The 15,187-nt window shown below is 52.4% G+C and overlaps 5 protein-coding genes across 5 annotated transcripts; 2 read left to right on the forward strand and 3 right to left on the reverse strand.

Moving 5' to 3' along the window:
- Window positions 1–1,148: 1,148 nt before the first annotated feature.
- AYO20_10654 (hypothetical protein) lies at window positions 1,149–2,275 on the reverse strand (the record flags this gene model as incomplete). The annotated part of the gene is made up of 3 exons (XM_022648910.1): window positions 1,149–1,217; window positions 1,281–1,823; window positions 1,868–2,275. 3 exons carry the CDS (start codon window positions 2,273–2,275, stop codon window positions 1,149–1,151), a joined length of 1,020 nt encoding a protein of 339 aa, XP_022495079.1.
- Window positions 2,276–3,680: 1,405 nt separating this feature from the next.
- Window positions 3,681–5,234, reverse strand: AYO20_10655 (hypothetical protein; the record flags this gene model as incomplete). Its single annotated transcript, XM_022648911.1, has 1 exon — window positions 3,681–5,234. One exon carries the CDS (start codon window positions 5,232–5,234, stop codon window positions 3,681–3,683), a length of 1,554 nt encoding a protein of 517 aa, XP_022495080.1.
- A 711-nt stretch (window positions 5,235–5,945) lies between these two features.
- On the forward strand, window positions 5,946–8,234 carry AYO20_10656 (hypothetical protein; the record flags this gene model as incomplete). Its single annotated transcript, XM_022648912.1, has 3 exons — window positions 5,946–6,169; window positions 6,224–6,251; window positions 6,321–8,234. 3 exons carry the CDS (start codon window positions 5,946–5,948, stop codon window positions 8,232–8,234), a joined length of 2,166 nt encoding a protein of 721 aa, XP_022495081.1.
- Window positions 8,235–9,147: 913 nt separating this feature from the next.
- AYO20_10657 (hypothetical protein) lies at window positions 9,148–10,761 on the reverse strand (the record flags this gene model as incomplete). The annotated part of the gene is made up of 6 exons (XM_022648913.1): window positions 9,148–9,656; window positions 9,709–10,140; window positions 10,193–10,237; window positions 10,291–10,321; window positions 10,376–10,488; window positions 10,554–10,761. The coding sequence occupies 6 exons, from the start codon at window positions 10,759–10,761 to the stop codon at window positions 9,148–9,150; spliced, it is 1,338 nt and encodes a 445-aa protein (XP_022495082.1).
- Window positions 10,762–12,724: 1,963 nt separating this feature from the next.
- Window positions 12,725–14,311, forward strand: AYO20_10658 (hypothetical protein; the record flags this gene model as incomplete). The annotated part of the gene is made up of 7 exons (XM_022648914.1): window positions 12,725–12,826; window positions 12,902–13,007; window positions 13,058–13,242; window positions 13,299–13,335; window positions 13,386–13,453; window positions 13,505–13,887; window positions 13,939–14,311. 7 exons carry the CDS (start codon window positions 12,725–12,727, stop codon window positions 14,309–14,311), a joined length of 1,254 nt encoding a protein of 417 aa, XP_022495083.1.
- Between the last annotated feature and the right edge of the window lie 876 nt (window positions 14,312–15,187).

Consider the following 15,187-nt stretch of genomic DNA (forward strand, 5'->3'; position numbering starts at 1 on the left):
TATGCCGATACTCGTGGGATCGTGTATGTGTATAATAAACAGCCGATCATCTGGGTGTACTTTATGCTCTTTGTCATCTGCGACGTCATCTTCATCGGCCTCTTCATCCTCTTCTACCCGGAGACCAAGAATAAGACGTTGGAGGAGATCATTGCCAGTTGTGGCGATAAGGTATGTATCAACAACCCTCTTTCTCTCCTCTCTTCCTTCTCTCTCTCTCTCTCTCTCTCTCTCTCTCTCTCTCTCTCTCTCTCTCTCTCCCTATATATGCAAGGGAATCGTCCCAAGGCGATGACCATACAACAAAGCTAATACCAGGTTCGTTGTATCACAGGTCGCCGAGACACTCGAAGAGGCTGGCCACCATGTCAGCGAAGTCCTGCACGAGCACGAGCATGACCACGAAAAGGCCGCGCATCACGTCGACCACGTCGCCGTCAAGAGTGCGTAAAAGATCGATAACACACACATACACACACACAGAGAAAGAGAGAGAGAGAGAGAGAACACAGGGCGGGATGATGCGATGATAGTCCGGACGCAAAAGACGCACGAATCTAGTATCTTGGTAGTAGTAGCTACTACACTACCTAGCCCCTTGGATCTTATCTTGGTCTCCAACTTGGAGGTTCGGTATGGAGAGGCTGGACATGGCGTGATCGAGAGGATGACCGCGCTCTATGAGGGTCTGTGGAGATGTGATGAGGATAGCTTTCCAGTAGCAGTACCGTTTTGCATTAGTTCAAGATATGTAGGGTTTCCTGTGTGCGAGAAAGAACTTTACTTCTCGAGAAATTAACGCTTGATCGGCAAAGCCGTTACTGATACTCAGTAGTGGCCAACTATATACTATCTAAGATTCTTATTGAGAGGACAGGCCCTCTTAGCCTATCAGATTGCTTACTGTAGATGCGGTTGACAAGACCCCGTCCTCCCTGTGCCAGGAAGGCCACGATCTCTATCAAATTGCGAACTCTATGGCCCACCATTTTCTGTCTCTTTTTCCTGTCTGCTCTTGACAGTACTCTGTATAATCCCTTTGAAATTTCCTTATATCGCAATTAGACTTGCAACACTGTGCTCCGTTAGACAGGAATCATTTTCAGAATGCTCTAAACAGTCCACCACAAGACTTCTCGGCTGAGGTCTCATATACCAATAGCAGAACCTCTCTCGACAGCTTCCAGCTGATTCGCCGTGACGAGGAACTTGACGTGCTGTGAACACAGAATGCCTTTAGTGCCTGCACCACCACTGAGATGGCAATGGGGGCAACTCACCTGCGACAACTCGCGGCATCCTCGACCATTCAGCCATCTCACGTTGGTCGTCAGGAAGATGTTACAGGGCTGCGGAGCCAGCTGCGTCAAGCGCACCAGCTCGTAAACACCCAACACGTCGGCGGGGTATGCGAACTCGTTATCCATTTCACCCGCGGCAAATGCATTCGGGTATGTCTCCTCGTTGACTCTCAGCCACTCGGGCGTCAGGAGGTATGGGTTGTCTCGCTCCACGAACTTGTACCGGTACGCGTTGTAGCAGATGTTGATCTGCCTGAGGCACGGGAAATACATCAGGATCATCCTGCGGACCGTGTCGAACCCGCTATCCACAGTCCGACCCGACAGGCCGCTGATATCGAGCTCTGTGATCCGATATCTCAGCGACGACCAGGTCGGTGCGCAGATCTTGGAGAACGCGCGATCATAGTTCTCCTCGTCCCAGACGACCCTCATCCGACCGTTAAATGACCGTCTTTGCGCCTGTCGGGAATCTGCGCGCATCTTTTTGCAGACGAGTCCGAGACCGCCGTAGTCGTGGCCCTGTACCACTATTTCAGACGTCGGCCCGGCTCATAATATTGTACTCCTTCAAACGTTTCCAAACGCGGACTCATAAAGACCACCACACCGTGCCGTTCCTCGTAAACGAACTCGTAGACCTTGTCCTGGAGTTCCTGGGGCAATTTGAGGAACGGGAATGGGACATATAAGGGGGACTGGGAGCGTGGGGAGGATGCACTCCTGTCACCAGACCAGTCGTGGTCCCAGCTCGGAGTACCATATGCAACGTCGTTCGGTTCACTGGGAAGATCGTCCCATCCTCGACCGAGCCCACAACTACCTCGATTAGTCGCACCATAGGGTCGGAGTTTCGGGTGGGCGACCCAGCACTGGCTCGTGGTGTGGCCGTACTTGCCGCACTGGGGGTGGGTACATCTGATCGGACGTTGGTGAGGATATGATCGATGCTTTCTGGGTGTTCTTGGTGTCATTGTCTCAGAGCAGAGGTGCCATCGAGTCACCAACGAGGCTGGCAACTAAAACGAGGCGACGAATCTTCACCATCCAGTGATGGGAAAACATCACAGTCGACTCAGTGAACACCAGGCCCCAGAGTGACTAAATAGTATTTTTTATACAAGTGGCAAACACAGAGCACGTTTGAACATACCGACCCCATAGTTTAGCAAAGGCACCGAGTTCGTAGTGTCACTGGACATCTCGCGTAGCGAGTGAAGGGTCTGTGCCATGCGTGGCAGTGACATTCCCGTGGGTCGTCGGCGAAGAGCGTACACGGCCAACCACTCCCACAACAGAGCCATGAGGACCTCGGCGTCACCAAGAGAAAGTGACATGCCTCTACGTGTGAATTCTCCGGTTCGACCATTTGTGGCTCACGCAGGTTGCAGTGGACGAGCGTTATATGGGTCGGAAGGTTTTCAACCAAAGTCTAGATCTGTGGATCGGCAAAGTAGATTTTGGAACTTACCAACGCATCGGTATCTCTTTGATTTGCCTCTTGGCCTCGGTTGCTGTGTGAAGCTTGCATCGGTAAAGACTGCCTGTTACTGACTCATGATGGTCTGGTGGTAGGAGCGCTACACTTTGCCAACATATTCCGAACCGGCAAGATTTCCAGTGGAGCCCGTTGAGGAACGAACGATCTGATATTCTGTTGCTTGTGCGAACATGGATTCACGTTGCCTAGAATAACTTATGGCTTCGATGTCTAATAAGACCGACAAGACCTCTGACAATTGTGACTGTACTGAAGATATGTTTGCGGATAAATCTTGACGTGAGATGTGGATTTCAGATAGAGTTCGCAGATGAAAAGTCGAGACCCAGAGAAAGAGCTCCGGCAGGATCGTTGCAAGGCATTTTGTCGGGTTTCGATGGCTCGATACTGGACGGGTACATGATAATGGTGGATGACACTCGAACCTTGTCATTTACCACTATGTTGGAAGCTTGGCTAGTCGAGACACGTAATGCCATGGCGTATGTTGTTGGCTCTTTTTAGTCAGAGGTGTCTGGATATTTTAGGTAATATGACCTTTCTGGGGAGAAGATAAGGAACGCCCCCTCGTACTAAAGTTTCACAGAATCAGGGAGTTGACTACTCCAGTATCAGGGATGTGGAAGAGTTGAAAACACAAGGTCGTGAATAGAGGTGATAATCATTCTCATTTCTATCACAGTGGGAGATCTATCCAGGGGCCCATAATGCTGTTTGTGACATTGTTTGTGGGTTCTTTGCAGAGTAACAGAGAATAATGGTAAATGGAATGAATGTCTGAAGTCTCAAAAACCAACGGAAAGCTCTATACCAGGGTCGTGGATGCTGATTAGTGTTCCTGATATCGTATATATGGAGATCTATCGGTCGCTTGAAAGTTAGTACTCGAACCAGCGCTCCAGAGCAGTCTTGACGACGTCCATATCTGGGTTCTCATGCTCGTCAACAGCCCAAGCAACAATCCCATCGGGTCGGACCAACAAGGCGCGTAGTCCGCGCGTATCTTGTGCCTTTGTACCCATGTACGATACTCGAGCGTCATATTTTCCATTGACAAGCAAATTCTTGAATGCCCCTTCATCCTCAAAATCGATCAAGGCTCCCCTGCCGTCTTCTAGCTTTGATCCGAATCTTGAGCCGTCGACCAGCTCAAAGTCCGGGGCGCTGCAGCCAATGAGCGGGTGTGCGTAAGCCTCGCCATCGCTGAGTTTGTACCGTTGTGAAATGCCCGAGAAGCGCCCCATGAAGAAGTTGGTCCCGTCGGTGGTGTCGATGAGGTCGCGAATGATTCCCTGAACGGCTTGGCCATGGGGATCAGGCTGCAGCACGACAGCTTGAGCGCGCGTCCACTCAAGCACGCGCATTCCAACAGGGTGACGCTCGCTTTTATACGTGTCGAGCAGTGCTAGGTTTTCTGGAGTGCCGTCAGAGCGGGATTCTCGTCGTATCGTCGAAGCCAGCTTCCAGCCTAGGTTCACCGCGTCGCCCAGCCCCAGGTTCATGCCTTGCCCACCAAGGGGCCCGTGGATGTGAGCTGCATCACCTGCTAGGAGGATACGCCCTTTGCGATAGCTTGTGGCTTGTTTGCAACGGTCGGTAAATGTGGAGGCCAGATGGACCTTTGTGATTTTGACATCTGTGATTCCTGAAACGCGCTCGAAGACGCTCTGGATGTGCTCTTGTCCCACTTCTTCTGTGCGTTCGAAAGCGCCACCGTCAAAATCCGTCATATACAGAGTGTCGGGCGCCCTGATGATGTACAATCCGGCCTTTGCAATGTGGAATCCCGATTTCAGCCTCTCTGGGTGATCCCACTCGCACTGAACCACGTAGCCTGTGAATTTGGGTTCCGTCCCAACAAAGTCGAACCCGGCCAACTTGCGAACCACGCTGCGTCCGCCATCGCATCCCACGAGCCACTTGCCACGAAAGATCTGGTCTTTTCCAGCTGCCACGGTGACTGTGGCGTTGTCCTCGGACACAATCCTCGTAACGCCATGATCCCTTAGGATGGTCACATTCAATTGCGCAGCACGCTCCAGCAGTACGGTCTCGACACGCTCGATGGTCGTGGGACTGGGCACCAAGGTCGGTCCGGGAAGGTGATATTTCCACCGAGCCATATCCCACTTGTTGGCGTTAAGCGAGATACCAGCAAAGTGGCCGCCGAACTGGAAGCCTCCGGTTTTCTGGTAAGACAAGGGCCGCTCCTTGGGTCCACAAAGACGGCTGAGGAGTCCTCGGCGATGGAAGCTTTCGAGTGAAAGCGTGTTCATGCCACGCAAGCCCAGAGGCTCACCCTTCCATGGTGAATGAGGGCCAGGATCACGCTCGAGGACCAGCACCGAGGTGCCAGCCAGAGCTAGTTCGCAGGCTAGGAAGAGACCGATTGGACCTGCACCGGCGATGACAACGTCGTAAAGCTCGCTCATGGTCAGGTGGTGTCTCTGTAGTGGAAGAAGTGGTGCGGAAGAACGAGTCTGGGTGAAGTATTGGACATTATGTTAGGAGATGCCATGGCTTCTTTATACCTTTGCTGTCTGTGGTGCGCACACTTTGGCTTCGGCCCCGTGGTCGTTGAAATTGTTATAGACACAGCGGGAGGAAAAGAAGTTGCATTCCTCGGGGAGAATCAACGTCGTTTCGGGCGCCGCAAGTCTGGGGACTCGGGGATTCAACGACACGTTTCCCCGAGACCCACATGGTCATCGAGTTCACCAATCGAAAGTAAGCTCATGGACCCACCTTCCCGATTGTCCAAATCATGATTCATCGTTGTGTTTTTCCCGGAATTCTTCTTCCTGCACCATGAATCATCTTCCTGGTGAAACGAAGGTCTATTGCCATTTGCAAGGTACGTGGAAATATTCTCTCGCTTGTGATCAAATCCACTGCGGCTTCGTTCTCAGTCGCTTCTACATTCACTGACAATGAATCCCCCAGATCCTTCAATCAGGACACCGTCAACAAGACCGAGCTCCGCAGCTTGCATCCAATGTTCAGACCGAAAAGTCAGATGTGATAAGCAAATCCCATGTAGTACATGCATCAGACATAATGTGCAGTGCATTTTCCCCCCACCGAGAACAAAACCCCTCAAAACGACACGGAAATGGGTAAACGTCCACGAGTTTAATGCCTTGATGAGGGAATATAAAGCGTTGCTTCGAGAGAAAGGCATCGGCGTTAACCAGGTTGACGTCACCGTCCCCTCTCTATGCGAGGAGCCTTCTACGGCCAGTGGCTCGGATGTATCTCGGACCAATGGGCAGCTCACAACACCAGGATTTACCGTTTCCGCAGGACAAAGAACACTTTTCGAGCCCGAGCTATTGCATGAGCAAGGGGGCACGAAACTTGTGCACAAGTAAGCAACAAACTCCAGTTTACGAGTCCATGCACGAGGCTGAGAGTCCCATAGCAGCTTGTGGTCGCGAGTGGCACAAGAGGTACGTGGGGATGGGATTTTGTGGGCGTTGCAGACTCGCTTGCCTTGGCCTATTTACAGAGACTTACAGGAGAGTCAGATCCAGGAAACAGAACACGAACTTGAAGATGATTTAATTGATGGTTCCTGTGGAGGCCAGTCGCCACAAGACGATTTTTCTTATGTCCTGGGCTGCAATGCACCGGCTATTGTATCTTCACACCCATCTCCCCAGCACATTGATAAGTTATGGCGAATTTTCGTCAGAAACGTCAATCCTCTGACGAAGATAGTCCATGTGCCTAGCTTGCAGTTTGCGATAGAGAAGGCAGCTAACAATATCGACCACATTCCAAAAGGCTTCGAAGCCCTCATGTTTGCCATCTATAGCATTGCTACCTTGTCTCTTACGGAAGCTGAATGCAGTGAGATATTGGGCGAAAGCCGGGCAGCCTTGCGTTCCTGTTACGCGGAGGCTACGAAAAGGGCCTTGTTTCGTGCAAAGTTCATGAGCAGCACGAGCATTGTGGTATTACAGGCACTGGTCCTTCACCTTCTCTCGATCCGAGACGACCACGAACCGCGCGCGGTGTGGAGCCTCACAGGAGTTGCCCTTCGTGTTGCAGAAGGAATGGGATTGAGTCTCGATGGCACACTACTTGGGTTACCACCCTTTGAAACTGAAATCCGTCGACGCATATGGTGGCAGCTCAGGACGCACGACTTCCGCGCAGCAGAGCTAAGTGGCCAGGCCAAGTTTCGAGACTTTGAAGTCAACGACACCACCCCTAAGATGCCCGCGAATGTCGATGACAGCGATCTGAATCCCACAATGTCGCAGGCGCCTGTCGAGTCAACGAAACCGACTGAGATGATATGGTGTATGGTCAGGTCCACCATGGCCACCTTTGCTGCCGGACAAACAGCCAAGATGGCCAAACTCCGCAAAGTCGCGTTTACATCGGACGAGTATCCCGCCATCGACGACTTGGAGCGCAAGGACGACTTCATCAAGGGAGTAGAAGATATATTGGAGACCAAGCACCTGCGGTTTTGCGATCCATCTCAACCCCTACAACTCATGGCCTTAGTCGGTGGCCGGACAGCAACAAACCTTGTCCGCTTTATGGCTCATCATCCGCGCCGATGGGCCTACCAAGACAGTGTCCCAGCATCGGAGCGGCGCTTTGTCTGGGACACTGTCGTTCGACTGCTGGAGCAGTATAACATGATGCAGACCGACCCTCATCTGCGGCGCTTTGCGTGGCACGTACCCTACTTCATTCAATGGCACGCTGTTATCCATGTCTTGGACACACTCCGAACAGAGCCCCTTCACGTAGACTCTCAAAGTGCCTGGTTCCTCATCGACACCTTGTTTGAGAACAATCTCGGGATTTTGTTGAGCATCGACAGACCCATCGTCGCAGCGGTGGGAAATCTCTGTCTGAAAGCCTTTGCCGCTCGAGAGGACGCTTTGAAGAGACAGAAAGGGTTTGTACCTCCTCCGCCGGAATACATAACAAGGCTGCGCGATCAGCGACAGGCCGCCAAAGCAAGGAGAGAAGAAGCTGCCATGAAAACTTGGGCGCGAGTGCCATTGAGCCGCCCACAATCGAGCATGACCGATGACAACCCAACACCACCAGACATGGATTCTGCGTCCAAAGACACCCCATTCGTGTCCCAGTCGCAGCAAAACCTGCTTCCCAATAGGCAGGTCAGTGCCTTTGAAGGACACGCCCGGGGTGACGATGATGCGTTCTGGCTCGGAACCGACGCTCGAGACGAGGGAAAGACAAGTTCCACAGACGGTGCTGGAGATATGCTCAGCCAGTATACCGACGCCATTTTGGCCCAGGATTACGCGCTTGGCACTCCCAATGACGATGCCATAGATTGGGAGCGATGGGATACTTGGTTCGGCCATCTCGATCCTCTGCGTCCGAGTGCTACTCCACAGAGAGAGAGGAGGATCAGCATTGAGAGCTTGGTGTCCAGGTGAGGTCAACTCTCGAGGACCTGTTTTCGAGTGCTGATACCGGCGCACCTTTGGTTTGTGACATGGCCCCGCTGAGACATCAAGACTCCGACCTGTCCATAACGGCATAGGGCTTGAGATTTCTGCGTGGTACTGCTAGGCCTGAAAGCTATCATAGACACAGCTACAAAATCCACCCGCAAAGTCTTCTTCTTCCCTGGATCAAATAATATGAAAGTAGGAGTCTCGGCTTTGTTTAGCCATTGCCCACTATCATCATTTTTGTAGTGTTCAGACCAGCTGGAACCGTTTGAGAACCACCAGGCGTGACTCATGAGTGTCATACAAGTATGATAAACCCGAGTTATTACTTCTATGTGCCAGTACGAGCATGCCGCTTACTGTGCAGTACATCCTCCAGGGGGATCGAACAACCACCATACTCGTACGTCATCGCGCTGGTGCCGCGCGAAGGAAGCATTCGCGTCTCCTCTAGCCACCTCGCCACCTACTCGTGCTCGTACCTACCTACAGACTCGTACAGAATATGCGTCGCAGCTCCGTAAAGACTGACAGTTATTTCCCGGTTCCGCACGTCTTGGTCGGTCTGCTAGAATCCTACGGGATGGAATGGGATGAGATGGGACATGTTGAAACAACCACCGGAGATTTCCACATCCGCGTTCAGGTCGCAATCTGTGAAGGAAATACGGATGGTGTGCATTTCAGAAGTTTCACGGTCATTCAGATCAAGAAGAATGGGAGACCCGAAAACGCTATGCAGCAACGATATCTGGGGATTTGTGAAAAGACCGAGTTCGACGCACCGCGAGGCTGAATTTATTATGGTCGGCATCGGTTCACAGTAACATTTCTCCCGTCCCCCCCCCCCCTCCTCTTCTCCTGGCAGCACAGCTTTCATGCCTGGGTCTCTCCCTCAGAGAGGAGCTCCGGCACGGCCAGGGCCCGCAAATATCTTTGTCAGCGACTCCCAGATCGGCTGGCCCCCATATGTCAGATCACCCAGGGGCGGACACGTCAGAGGATCCAGAGCCGAGCCAAGCGCATCCGTGAGCAGTTTCAAGGGCACCGCCAGGGTCGAGTACAGTGGGGACAGCGAGTCTGGCGAGACGGTGTCGACGATCTGCAGCGCGAAGCAGAGCAGGTTGTTCCCCTGCAGCAGCGTTTCGGCGTTCAGCACGCCGCCGGTCAGGTCGCTGATGTCCAGCGGCGTGAAGGAGTTGACGGTGCCGGTGTTCCCGCCGATCGACGCGAGCTGGGGATACTTGACGAACGCGTCCACCAGGTCCAGGTTGAGCTGCACCACGTCGTAGTCGACGGGGGCTTTATACCAGTTGTTGGGGATGCGTTCCCATCCGCGCTTGTACTGGAGCGAACCGTCGTCGTTGTCGACCACGCCCCAGAAAGACTTCAACACCTGTTTGGCTGGCCCAACAGTCAACAGTGCCCTCGAACAAGCCGCGGTCTGATTACTTACTCATGACACCTCCCGGGTTTTCTGCCGAGTGATTCGAAAGCAAGCGAAGAGCAAGAGCCGGCCCAGCATTACGAACAATGGCGCCCGTCCAGGGTCCATACCAGCAATACGGGTTAGTGGAGATGCACTCGTTGAGCATGTCGATGGAGTGCTGCATCACATTTTCCGTCGAGATAACGTCTGTATCGTTGCCGGCACGGTTGTAAAGTTGAAGAAATCGACCCATGTCCATGGTGGAAGCGTCACCGGTGACATAGAGATCGTTGCGAGTCATCGAAGCGTCTGTCTCGATCAGGTTGTGCGACCGTCCGATCCCCTGTGGTTCACCGAGGAGACCCAGCAGATTTCCGAGGAGATTCTGAGTCTGCGGAGATGCTGTATCGATAGAGAAACCTGGACTCAAGGAGAGTGGGTTACCGGTCCAGACGGTGCCTGTGAAGACTTAGCCGATACCTCTGCGTGTGGAATGAATGTGAGGTCGTACCGAAGACGGCGAGAATGGTCGAGAGTCCGACGCCCATTCCGTATACTTGTTTCATCGTCAACACCTTTGCTGTGGCGATAACTTGGCGAACGACTCACTCTCGTTTGTGGCGCCTATAATATCGGGAAACTAACATCCACGGCATCAGACCTACAACAACCATATTCCTGGGGAATGACCTACTTTTGCAATTCCAGACCGATCGATATAGCCATGATTAGCCAACGCATTGAGCCCAGGACAGGGTCCCCTCTGCGCGCTCGAGCTCGGCGCCTGCCATTCATGTTCGCCGTCGACTTGTTGGAGTGTCAGTCCATATTCTCACGAGGCAGTCCAGCTGACTCGAGTTGTCTTATGTTACCTTGAATCGGGGCATCTAGGGGGTTGACCAGGAGTCTCTTCTCTCGTTGATGCTGTACTTGGCGCACAATGTCCTCGAATGTCAAGTCCTCCGAGATATCAATACCTCCTGCTCTGGCGAGAAGTGCAACATTGGAAGCCGTGGGAAACGCCAGGCAAGGCACACAGATCTCCAGCAGTGCCGTACAAGCTGATAGCAACAACTTCATCTCCACCAACCAAGAAGAAGAAAGAAACGAATGACAGCACCACCGAGATGGCTCGCAGATGTATCAAAAGAGTGACTGAGGTGAGTATTGCCAAATGCTGCTGGACTGAACAGAGGGCGAGGGTGATGTTCAACCGATCAAAGACATTATTCTATGTCGACGAGTTTGTGGTCGAAGCCCGTTGAAGATCGACATTTGCACGACTGACTCTGATTCTGATTGGGATGTAGATCCATACTGTCGCGTCATTTCGCGGAGCACGGACGATCGTCAATGGAAAAGAGGCCAGCGAGGTCAGAAGTGGGTTGGGAGACAAGCGTGACAAGCTTCCTGGAGGAGTTCAGACTCCGGATGCGTACAGACTACCGGGGGGAGGCTGACTCTTTGCAGGTATTGCGACGCCGGATTTGTTATCGACTGGTTCCTATTGTGGGATCGAGAATGTGGGAAAAAGGGGCCAAAAATGCATACTATCGTGCCACCATGGTCACTAGCCAGGCCCCAACTATTCGTGGACTGTGGCGAATGCATGGATCCGTCTCCACGTTCCTTAACGGCTCAGCTGGTGGGTCAGGTAGACACCGTTTGTCGGGGATGCAGCACTCTTGATGTTGGTCAATGGACGAGTCTGAACTTGGGCCCCTGGGAAGTCATTGGGTACATACTGTACTGAGTACTCCATACGAGTAGACAGGCGGAAGAAGTTTACTCGTAGTGGATGTATTCGGGATTCGGTACAAGCCTTGATTGATTGTGGATTTCTGTTGGTATATGTATGTGACCCATGGCGACGTCGCTCTACCAACGATTGAGATATTCAGAGACAAAATCCCCTCCAAGCATCCTACTTTCAGCCCCTGGACCCTGAACAGTGCCATGACTCGTCAGAAGGATCGAATACTTCTCTCCTGCTTGGGTACGGATAGACCACATGCTGTTCGTACTCGTAATGATCTCAGTCCTTAGAGAAGGAAGCTTAGCCTACCTACAAGCACTGCGCACTAAGCACTCAGAACTCGTCTTGCAAGGCAGATCCCTACTAATGCTTGACTGGTTCCAAGGTCCTGGGCATCCAGAATGTGGGAAGCGGGGAAAGGAGGCGACCCGCGAGGCTGGGGAATTCATCCGCTCTGCCTCGCGGATGCAGGCATATCCTAGTACGACGAGTCGTCGAGTTTTTAACGGGATTAACCAGGGGCTGAAAGTGGAGTCGGGATTGGGCTTTGGTCGACAAGGAAGATCCTCGAAAGCTGGGTTCTTGTTAGTAAAGGAATATACCAAGAGGTGACTTTGGACCCCCGGGACTCATCTCGTCTTATGTGTTGTGTGTGTAGATCACCAGCCCAGGATGCTCGGGATTTGCGATAGAACACATAGAATGTTATACCCACCCGTGCCATCTTACCTGGGTCTCGTTTTGATTGCAGAGTCAAGGCCCAGCGTGCAGATCTCGAAAAGGTCTAACAACGGGGAAGAGCCCACGAGGCCCAAGTGTTGCCCATGTATTCCATCCTAGTCACAGATACGTCCTCCCTGCTCTATTCTGACTGTTGATCTTCCCCAGATACTCTCACTACTTTGGTATCTGTGCGTTTGTTCTATACTCGAACTTTCCAAAGTGGTGGACCGCATATTTCACTGTCACTCCGGTTCTCCACCGCTTCAACGACGACCATTTCTTCAATGTCCTACTCTTGTATCTCCCTGGTGGGCTCTCCATAGCTCGAGGAACCACATTGCTAGTACTCCTGGATCTGCTCGAGACTGGACTCAGAGCGAACAAGAGCGGAAGACTTCGAGGAGAGTCAACCAGTTCCCCCTGGGGTTAAACAACCCCTCAACCTCTTAACAGTCGAGTCATATCATGCCTGCACTGTTATTATTCTCTCGTCAGTCTTCTCACGCCTGAAAGAAGACACTGTTTACGCTCGAGACATCACTTTATGACCACCACTTTATGACAATGAGATCGTTCACGGCCATATTCTTCCTAATCACCGCCACCTTGCTGGCTGTTGTCAGAGCCGACCTGGAATCTGCAGCAGCCCTTTATCCCAAATGTGGTGTAAGTACACCGCCTCCCTGGTCCTGTCGGTGCTGACACGTCCAGCTTGACTGTACTCTGGCGGGAATTGCTCAGTCAAACTGCTCGGCCACTGACCAAGCATGCATCTGCACGAACCAGCAACTGGCAGAGACCATCACGATCTGCGTTGCCATGAACTGTACGATTAAAGAACAACTAAGTACGCAAACCGAGTACCCAATGGCACACCGCACGCTGACAATTGAAAAGCCACCAAGAATGTCTCCTTGACGGCCTGCGGTGCCCCAGTCCGTGACCGAAGCAGTCTCATCTCTGGATTTGGAGCAGGAGGCGGCGCCGTAGCCCTGGTCATCTACGCGGTTCGGATATTTGCCAAAATCATTGTTCCAGCGGCAAGGATTGGCTACGACGACATCACCATTAGCATTGCAATGGTAGGAATTGAATGGACATCTCTGCCCCGGGGACTTAATGCTGACTCTGGTGACAGCTTCTCCTTGTTCCTTTCTCGGCGCTGTCAGTAGTTCGTATGTCACAGCGACTCTCCCACTCGAGATGTAGGCTGACGATTTTGCAGTTGCCAGTCACGGCTATGGCAAAGACATCTGGACGGTGCCATTTGACGACATTACGCTTATTCTAAAAGTATGTCAACGACTTCAAACAGTGGGACAAACGCACTGATAAATGAGCCAGGTATACTTTATTGACGAAATCCTCTACATCATCATAATATCCCTGACCAAGGTGGCAATCATCTGCTTCTACCTTCGAGTCTTTCCCGAAAAACAGTTTCGACGTGTGGCCTTTGGGACCATGGCCCTGACGATTGCATACATGGTGATCTTCGTCATTGTGTCGGCCTGTCAGTGTGAGCCGGTGTCGCTGGCGTGGACGTCGTGGGATGGCGAGCACGAGGGCCGATGCAACAACGAGAACGCACAGGCGTGGGCTGCCGCAGCTGTCAACATCGTGCTGGACGTTGTCATCCTCGTCATGCCGCTGCGGCTTGTGATGAAGCTCAACCTGCACTGGAAGAAGAAGTTACAGATCATGATCATGTTGAGCGTGGGAGCATGGTATGTTCTCTCAGCCTATGATAAAGCAACCTCTAACCCACCCTCTTCCAGTGTCATCATCGTCAGCGCCCTCCGACTCGACACGCTCTTCATGTTCGCCAGATCCCAGAACCTGACGTGGGATACCACGGCTTTCGGCTATTGGTCGTGCATCGAGATGGACGTGGGCGTCATCTGCGCCTGCATGCCTGCCATGTACTCGTTATTCAAGTACTACTTTCCCCAGATCCTCAGTGGCACAGTCCAGGGCAAGAGCAAGGCGAGCGGTGTTGTCTCGGGTAGTCGAAGCGGAGCTCGCACTCCGGGGTTACAGTTTGACAGGCGGAGGGACGACAAGGATGGGGGCAACGATTTTGTCCGTCTGGTTGACCTGGAGAGTGTCAAGGAGGAGCGAGTCGGCGCTGCGCCGGGGACGGCATGCTAGATTTGTTCCTCCCACTAGATCATGGACTTGTCTACAGGTATTGTATAAGCATACATCGGGTACACACTCTTGGACACAAGAATACTTGAGGAGATAGGTGCGTCCCTCACGACGCTTGTGTAGAAAATGTGATGATTAAGTATGACTTGACTTGGCCATTCTCGTATCGAATAGCGAGGGTTCATAATCTACAGCAAGACCTGCGCGAGGGTATCGACTTGTCAGGCACAGGAATTCCTCCGCAGTAACAATACTTCCAGATAGATACTTCCAGCCACGCTTCAGACCCTGACCGCCATGTCCTCCGCCTTCTTCTGTCGAACGACGAGCTGTGCAACCACCTCCCCAGGAACTGTGTTGCACGCAAGCTACGAGGGTAAATGATCCCGCGCAGCCTCACTAGCCTGACACCCCTTACTCGTACCTACATGTTATGAGTTGAATCCTGTAACAGCCGTCACTCACCGCTAGCAGGCTAGTCTTTTGGAAAGCCCCGGAATATTATGTACCCACAGCGGGATCGTCCAACGGCCGGCACCTAAAGGTAACTACGAGCTATAAGTGGACCCAGACTCCAGTGCTCTACCTACATAGAGAGAGGGAGGAGAAATGAAGCAAAGGGGCCCGCATTCAGCCCGTCCGCTTTGGTGACTCTCAGCCTTGCTTGCTACTCCATCCGTCCCTGTATGGAGCACATTGCGTCTCAATTTGGCCGGCGAGTTTCCTGCCCCAGGTACCTACTTTGTACTGCGTACCTACATAGCCTCCGAACGTATGGGTAATTAGTGTCGCTTCAGGGTGTCCTGGGATTTCTTGCTAGGTACTTACCTTGGAAGCGACTGGCCCCTACAGACCTACGACGTACACTGCGGAGTA

Source organism: Fonsecaea nubica (genome assembly GCF_001646965.1).
Source record: "Fonsecaea nubica strain CBS 269.64 chromosome Unknown Scaff118, whole genome shotgun sequence".
NCBI classification, from domain to species: Eukaryota; Fungi; Ascomycota; class Eurotiomycetes; order Chaetothyriales; family Herpotrichiellaceae; genus Fonsecaea; species Fonsecaea nubica.